At 43.2% G+C, this 9,227-nt stretch overlaps 1 protein-coding gene across 1 annotated transcript; it reads left to right on the forward strand.

Moving 5' to 3' along the window:
• Window positions 1-8,306: 8,306 nt before the first annotated feature.
• Window positions 8,307-8,945, forward strand: LOC131190248 (uncharacterized protein K02A2.6-like; the record flags this gene model as incomplete). The annotated part of the gene is made up of 1 exon (XM_058167432.1): window positions 8,307-8,945. A coding segment is annotated over one exon (639 nt), but the record flags the coding sequence as incomplete, so codon positions are not given.
• Between the last annotated feature and the right edge of the window lie 282 nt (window positions 8,946-9,227).

A 9,227-nucleotide genomic window follows, 5' to 3' on the forward strand; every position in this document is an offset into this window, starting at 1 on the left:
TTAGAACTAATACTGAGAAAGGTATGAAACAGCCATTAAGGGGGGACTTGAAGAAGCAATTCCAAAATTCAGAGATTGAAGAAAGTATGAGAAAACTTCAAAATAATTGGACCTTGATTATTGGTTAGTATAAGATGGGACAGAGAAAAATTGATCAGTTTTTTTAAAAAGCTGTTACTTTGCAAAAAATAAAACAATAGTCCCACCATCTCAGGAGAGTGCAGTTCTTCATCTCACCTACCCCAGATTTCTGACATTGGTTAACTATTACTTATTTCTTTTTTGCATTTAGCATTATGTTGCTTATCTTGAATGGTAATATAATGGTTAAAATATGGTTATATGCCACTTGCAAAGTAGCAATATCATAACCACAAAGAAAGCAAGTTTGTTTTGGAGTTTTAGTCCAAAACAATTATACTCTATTTATAAATATGTGTATTGAAGCCCTTTCAGATTACCAGATAACTTTTTTGCTTGTATACTTACAATTTATACTGTAATTGATTGTTTCCTAATTGCTTAATTGTAGCCTATGACTATCATTGAGTGTTGTAAGTGTTGCACTTTGATGAAGGTATATTTTATGTACACTAAGAGCATATACACCAAGAAAAATTCCTTGTGTGTCCAATCACACTTGGCCAATAAAAAATTATATTCTATTCTATAATAAGATGACCAATTGTCCTCCTTTAGGGAGGACAGTCCTTCTTTTGTAAGTTCTGTCCTCTCTTGAAAAGTGTCCTCCTACATGTCCTCCTTTTCGATCAATGCCGATCCGATTCATTGCATGTGATGTGACGTACTTGTATTTGACATGATGATTCTCCAAGGCTTGGTACAGTGCGTCGAGACACGATTATGAGATGCATGCGATCCGCACAGGAGAATTGTTTGGAGAGAGTGTGCCGCACGCAAGAGTGCACTGCACGCAAGTGGCTTTGCTTATTTCTTACCAAAACATGACACGGCACACACGCACGCACGCATTAAACTCACTTCTTTCTCAGTGAATATTCAATCATACACAGGTGAGCACAATATTTCACATTTTATTAATTCATTATTTATTTAATAATTTCCAAATATGTATAATTTTATTTACAAGTTTATTTGCTTATGTTATTGTTTCAGTTTTAATAATTAATTTTCTTTATTCATAATGAATATGTTTGCGTCATTTGTGTAGCTCTATATTTTATTTTACATTTTAAATTTCATTTAGGGATGGAAAAATCAAAAAAGAGGAAATGCCATTTCAACGATAAATTCAATAAGGAATTTACATTCCTCATATCAAAGAAGGATAACATTGTTTTCTGCAATATTTGCAGCAGAGAATTTTGTATTGCAGTTGGGGGCAGAGCAGTTATTACAAAACACTTGACCACCAAGAGTACTGATTTAAATAATAATTAATAGGCATGCAAGCATAATTCCAATATAAAATGCTATTGTTACAAATGGTTTTTATTATGCATTTATCATATTATAGTGTATTCTGTATTATTGTTGCAATGAATAAATTGTTTCTTTTATTTACAATATTTTTTTCTTCAATTTATTTGTGTCCTCCTCCTCATTTTAAAAAAGTTGGTCACCTTACAGATAAGATTATTTTATTAAGCCAGGTTTTGTTGATCTCAATTATATCCTTTAAAAACTAACTGTTGACATGTTCAGGGACCTCTTTTCATCCTGCTCACATTTTACTGGTAGGCTTTCTGATCGTTGCCTGCTCTTTTGGTCCAGATCTAAAATAGCAGGATTCATGTTTAGGTCCTCAGCCTCTTCCAAAGCTTAACAGAGCCTTATCTATCTGTTCCCAGGCTGAGACTGGCAGTCTGGAGATATTCCTATACAGTACACAGAATATAATAGTGAATATAAGAGTTTTATATTTGTTAGCTAAGAGGAGGCCAAGAGATACCATAAAACCATAACCTACTACTAGATAAAGTAGAAAAATGTGGGTTAGACAACACCACCACCAGATGGATTCGTAACTGGCTGACCAAGCGCACTCAATGTGTAGTCCTCAATGGAACTACATCCACATGGAGGGAAGTATGCAGTGAAGTACCCAAGGCTCTGTTTTAGGCCCAGTACTCTTCAACACCTTCATCAATGACTTGGACGAGGGGACAGATGGGGAACTCATCAAGCTGGCAGGAATAGCCAACACTCCAGAAGATAGGCTCAAGTTACAGAAGGATCTTGACAGACTTGAACATTGGGCGTTAATGTGGTACCTTGCTCAATAGTAGTACCTGTGAGAGGGATCTTGGAGTCCTCGTGGACAACCATTTAGATATGAGCCAGCAGTGTGCAGCAGCTGCTAAAAAAGCCAACACAGTTCTGGGTTGCATAAACAGAGGGATAGGATCAAGATCACGTGAAGTGTTAATACCACTTTATAATGCCTTGGTAAGGCCATACTTGGAATACTGCATTCAGTTTTGGTTGCCAAGATGTAGAAAAGATGCTGAGACTCTAGAAAGCGTGCCGAGAAGAGCAACAAAGATGATTAGGGGACTGGAGGCTAAAACATATGAAGAACGGTTGCAGGAACTGAGTATGTCTAGTTTAATAAAAAGAAGGACTAGGGGAGACATGATAGCAGTGTTCCAATATATCAGGGGTTGCCACAAAGAAGAGGGAGTTGGGCTGTTCTCCAAAGCACCTGAGGGTAGAACTAGAAGCAATGGGTGGAAACTAATCAAGGAAAGAAGCAACTTAGAACTAAGGAGAAATTTCCTGACAGTTAGAACAATTAGTAAGTGGAACAACTTGCCTGCAGAAGTTGTAAATGCTCCAACACTGGAAATTTTTAAGAAAATATTGGATAACCATCTGTCTGAGATGGTGTAGAGTTTCCTGCCTGGGCAGGGGGTTGGACAAGGTCCCTTCCAACTCTGTTGTTATTATTATTATTATTAGATTGTTTATGCATGCCATGATAGCAATAGCACTTAGACTTATATACAGCTTTACAGTGTTTTACAGCCCTTTCTAAGCGGTTTTACAGAGTCAGCATATTGCCCCCAACAATCTGGGTCCTCATTTTACCAACCTTAGAAGGATGGTAGTCTGAGTCATCCCTGAGCCTGGTGAAATCCAAACTGTCGAACTGCTGGTAGCCAGCAGGCAGCAGAAGAAGCCTGCAGTCTTGCACTCTAACCACTGTGCCACTGTGGCTCATGATGAAAGTCAGATGTAGCTTTCTGGGGAGATGGGTATTCTTTTTATATTTATATTTTGTTTCTTTTTATCTTTTTTATTTTTTCTCTTCTAATTTGTATGATGCTTTATGATTCTGTTTAAAACTTTTAATGAAATTATTATTATTTTTTTAAAAAAAGAAGGGCAACTTTGAAGAACTACTCTGAGTTGGTAGAATGCATGTATGAAAGGACATTTTAGTTCAAAAATTGTGGAAGTTGTAAACCAGTTCTGGTTTCTATATACCCTGAGTTTCTGGATTAAAAAAATAAAAGAACAAGTTGCATTAGAGGTTTCATAAATACCTTCTGTAAAACCATCAGGATGATAATATTATCTTACACATTTTACAAACTTATGATTATATATTAACTTCCAAGTCAGCCTGCATAAAATATAATGGTGAAGGTTGTAATGGAGGAAGAGTTCTCATGGGACAGAGATATGTGAAGAGAATTCTGCTTTAACAAATTTAAAAATGAGATTTCAGATTAAAATGAATTTGCTGTCTAAACAAAGTGATTAATAACTTTCCAACCAGCTCTATTGATTGCATTATGCACCGTTAACAAAAAAAATCTAATATAATATATAATGAGGAAGAGTTAACTGAAACACTCTTAACACTAAAATGAAAACTAATAATATTTCAAAGATCAAGATTTCAAGTGAAGTCTTCAAGTCATCATTGACAGCTAATGACTATGTACCGGTAAATTTTTTGGCAGCTATATTACAGTAGTTTGCGATTGCTTGTGTTTTTGACCTTCCAGATGAGCCTACAGTTCTGGTAGTCAGGGAAGGTCTGCTATTTAAATACTAGCCAGGCCTAATCCTGTGTTGTTGTTTTTTTCTTTCTTTTTAAGCTCAGACAAGTTGGCCACATGCAAGCTTCTGCTTAAGTGTAATCTTCTACAATTATTCTTTTAGATATGAATTATACGTTGTTCCTGAAATTTAGTATACTCCTGCTCATTAATACACTATTCTAACCTCTCTCAATATTCAGACTTATATTACAACAATTAGTGTCAACATATTTCTTAGTTGATGGATTTAATTTCTAATTAATAGAACATTCTTAAAGAATGCTTAGATTACTGTAAACATTGCAAGAAATTCTGGGCAACCGAGTCTGTGTGGCTCAATCATGACAGTGTTCAGTTGAATTCTTAAATGAACAGCAGGAAATCAGATTGAATTTGCAGTTTATTCTCCTAAATAAGAATTCTATGAAATAGGAGTTTCCACTGGCCATTTGTTCTGACAGCCACCGCTGATACTTGTGGCTGAAGAACTTCATTCCAGTCCTATGTTTGTAAAACGAGGCAGCTGCTGTTGCATTTACAGATTTTTGTTTTCTTAACAGAGATGTACAAGGAAAGTAATGTCCCTTCCAATCATTGTTTTTTTTTTTTAAAGAATGGCTACTTTCTGCCAGCTTTTCTTCTCCAGATTCAGAAATATGCAGCCAAAGCTGAAGACAGCAAAGAAAAGAAAACAGCCAGGCTAGTATATTGTTGGGACAGAGATTCAAAAGTGGGAGGGGGAGCATGAGTAATGTGCACTTCAGCTTGTGGATCAATAATACATATCAGCGTTATGGTAGGGGAAAAAACAAGACAAACATAATCTGAATTGCATACATCAAGATAATGCCCCAGATGGAATCAAAGAGTTAGGTTTGGTGTATTTTTTTTTGCTGCCATCTAATGGTCATTTGGATTTTTGCAGCTCAGGTGCAAAAGTTCTACCAGAAGAACCATAATATACAGGATTTACAATATGCAATAATGGCAGCAAGAAAACATATGTAAGTGGCAGGGAGTGATTCAGAGATGCACTAAAAAAAAATCAGCAGCAGATCCTGAAGGCAAGTATTTCAAGTAAGGGCAGTTTGTAGGAAGACAGAAACTGTAATGTATCTTTAAATATTTTGGCGGGAAACAAGCACGTTGCTGATTGGTTGAAGCCGCCGGTTAAACAGTATATAAGGAGAGGTTTTTCCCCAGCCTGGTTGCTGGGTTCACCCTATAGTAAAGAGCTGTTGTCACTACCCTGGTCTCCTGCCTCGTTATTGCCCGAATCTAACACTGGCGACGAAGGTGGGATCTCGAGGTTAAGAGCACCAGGAACGAGCTGAACACACGAAAGAACCGAACCCAGCAAAGCTCAGGGCAGAAACGCAGCGATGGCCAGCTACACTCCGCCCGCGCCGTTTGACCCATCCAGGGAGAAATGGGGAACGTACATGACCCGTTTCGAGAGCTTCCTGGAGGCAAATGAGCTGCAAGGAGTTCCAGACAACCGCAAAAGGGCATATTTCCTGAGCCACTGCGGTCCCGAGGTCATCGACATCGCGGAAGCCCTGGCAGAGCCAACGCCGGTACAATCGGTATCGTGGCAAACTCTGCAAAATCTTCTAAAGAACCATTTCGCGCCAACACCGTCCAAGTACGTACGGCGTTTTGAATTTGGAGAGCGCAGATAGCAAGAGGGCGAATCCATCAGCGAGTACATGGCCGCCCTGAGAAAAGCCTCCAAAGACTGTGGGTACCGAGATTTGGACGAGGAGCTACTAGAGCAACTCATCCGTGGGGTCAGAGACATGCGTTTGCGGAGGCGGCTGCTATCAAAAAGCAATCTAACGCTGGCAACCGCTCTGGACGAAGCCAGAGCTCATGAGATGTCCACCCAAGCGGCGGAAACCCTACAAAAGCCACTCACGCCAACGGCGAAGGCAAAAGAAACCCCGGTGCACAACGAAGAAATCCAGACCGAATCAGACGGCGAGGATGAGGAGGGAGTTTCCCTCACCGAGAGAAGGGGCCAAGAAGACCGGGATGAATGCGGAAGTTGCGGAGGGCACCACCAGCGTCAACGATGCAAGTTCAAGGACGCTACATGTCGGCGGTGCGAGAAGAAGGGGCACCTGGCTCAAGTCTGTCGAGCACCCCAACCTTCCTGCCGAAAATTCAAATCGACCAATCAGAGCGCAGGATCGGCAAGGCGACCCGCGATTGGTCAAAACAAAAAGGGCGCGAATTCAAATCAAACGACCGTTGTAATAGGCCATGCAGCAACCCGCGTCGAGAAGAAAATCTTCACCAGACCGAAGATAGAAGGAGTGCCGTGCCGACTAGAAGTGGACACAGGGTCAGCGATCACAATCATGTCCTGGGACACTTTTGCAAAAGCTTTGCCGAAAACCGCCAAACGCAAACTGCAAACACAATGGCTACGAGTGCACGACTACCAAGGGAATCGCATCCCTGTTCGAGGGACCACCTCCGTCCGCGTCGAGTACGGACCACACAAGAAGACCCTGCCCATCACGATAGTCGAAGGGACCCTGCCAAGTCTGCTGGGACTAGACTGGTTCCGTGCATTGGGCATGGGAGTGACTGGCATCTACAGAAGTGACTGTAACCTAAAAGACACACTCATGAACGAGTTCGAAGATGTCTTCAAGGACTGCCTGGGCAAGTACAAGGGGACCCCTATTTCCTTCAACTTAGACCCCCAGGTAGCCCCCATTAGGTTAAAGGCAAGGAGAGTCCCTTTTGCCCTTAAACCTAAGATTGACAAGGAGATAGACAAGCTCATAAATCAGGGGATTCTGGTGCCAGTCGATCACGCAAAGTGGGAGACGCCAATCGTCACCCCAGTGAAACCAGATGGGTCAGTTAGAATCTGCGCTGACTACAAGGCGACGTTAAACAAAGCCTTACAGAAAAGCGCTTACCGGTTCCGTGGTGCAACACTTGCTGCACTCGTTGGGGCAAGGGCAAGTCTTTGCAAAGTTAGACTTGGCTCAAGCCTATCAACAACTGCCCGTAGACGCCAACACAGCCGAAGCCCAAACGATTGTAACTCACAGAGGTGCTTTCAAGTGTACCCGATTACAATTTGGGGTGAGTGTGGCACCGGGGCTATTCCAAAATTTAATGGAACGACTTCTGCAAGGGATCCCAGGGGTAGTCCCCTATTTCGATGATGTATTGATATCAGCCGAAAATTTAGAGGAATTGGGGGAGCGTTTGAGAAAAGTTCTGGGCATTTTCCGGTTAGCCGGACTAAAGGTTAAAGTGAACAAATGCCAGATAGGGGTAGAATCCGTAGAGTTCTTGGGCTACCGAATAGACAAGAAGGGAATTCACCCCACTGAAAGCAAGGTCAAGGCAATAAGAAAGGCTCCAGCGCCCAAAAACAAAACAGAGCTACAGGCATTCCTGGGGCTAGTGAATGTTTACGCGGTTTTTTTAAAAAACAAGGCAACCGTTGCTGAGCCGCTGCATAAGCTTCTGGGAAAGAATACTGTTTGGTCTTGGGGAAAGTCGGAAGCTAGGGCTTTCGAAGCAGTAAAAAATCTACTCTCGAGCGATAGCTTACTGATCCAGTATCATAGCTCATTGCCATTATTATTGGTTTGCGATGCCTCCCCTTACGGGGTGGGGGCTGTGCTCAGCCACAGACTTCCAAACGGCACAGAAGCCCCAATAGCCTTCTACTCCAGAACGATGTCCTCGACAGAGAGGAACTATAGCCAGTTGGATAAGGAAGCGCTAGCCATTGTGTCAGGGGTAAAAAAGTTTCACGAATACGTTTTCGGGAGAGACTTTGAAATTGTTACAGACCATAGACCTCTGTTAGGGATACTGGCTGGCGACCGCCCAACGCCTGTGGCACTTTCGCCACGATTGACCCGATGGACCATCTTCTTGGCCGCTTATTCCTACAAGCTGCAGCATCGACCCGGAAAAGAGTTGGGGCATGCGGACGCCTTAAGCAGATGCCCACTACCAGGGGCGATCGAAGACCCCACTCCGGGGATGCCCATCCTGCTAATTGACTCTCTGGACTCTGGCCCAGTCACGTCTAAGGAGGTGGCTCGGGCATCATACCGGGACATTATTTTGAGGACTGTACTCGGTTGGGTACAAAGAGGGTGGCCCGCTGCGGGCGGCGTTTTAAAGAATTTGTAAAAACGTGGGGAACTTTCGGCTCAAGGGGGGTGCCTGCTATGGGGGGATAGAGTGGTGATCCCAGAGAAATTAAGAAAAAGGGTGTTGGATCTCCTGCACGAGGGTCACCCAGGGATCGTTAGGATGAAGGGTCTAGCGAGAAGCTACGTGTGGTGGCCCTTAATGGACTCCGAAATTGCTGAAAGGGTAGGGAAATGCCAGGCCTGCCAGGAGTCCAGACCTCTACCCCCAACGGCCCCGGTTCGGGAATGGGAAAGACCCCAAGGGCCCTGGTCAAGAATCCACATTGATTTTGCCGGCCCCTTCCACGGCCAAACCTTCCTGGTAGTAGTTGATGCCTACTCCAAATGGCTGGAAATCATTCTCATGAGATCCATGACAGCCGAAGCCGTGATCTCAGTCCTACGGCACCTATTTGCAACACACGGGTTGCCTGACACATTGGTTTCCGATAACGGCCCGCAATTCACGGCAACACAGTTTGAGGAATACTTGGCAGAAGAGGGCATCCGCCATGCCCTCTCGGCGCCTTTCCACCCTGCGACGAATGGCCTTGCAGAGCGTTTCGTCCGAAGCGCGAAAGAGGCATTATCCAGACTCAAGCCAGGCGACTGGCAATCAAAAATAGATATTTTCCTAGCCGTCCAACACCGAACCCCCTGTGCCACCACCGGCAGAAGTCCTGCCGAATTACTAATGGGCCGAAAACTCAGGTGCCCACTAGACCGTTTAAATCCCAACTATACACCGGAGGGATACAAGGGGGGACTCGAAAAGACAAGAGGAATGGATATAGGCGACCGGGTATGGGCACACAACTATGGTGAGGGCCCGACCTGGGTAGCAGGAAAAATTCTAAACATAACAGGCCCCAAATCATACTTGGTAGAGTTAACGGATGGCCGAGTATGGAGGCGACATATAGATCAATTGAGGAAACGGTTAGCCGGACAACCCGAGTCAGACGAAACAGGCCCTGACTATTCTATGTTTGAACCAACAGCTGACTCAGACCCG

Source organism: Ahaetulla prasina, chromosome 1, assembly GCF_028640845.1.
Source record: "Ahaetulla prasina isolate Xishuangbanna chromosome 1, ASM2864084v1, whole genome shotgun sequence".
NCBI lineage: Eukaryota > Metazoa > Chordata > Lepidosauria > Squamata > Colubridae > Ahaetulla > Ahaetulla prasina.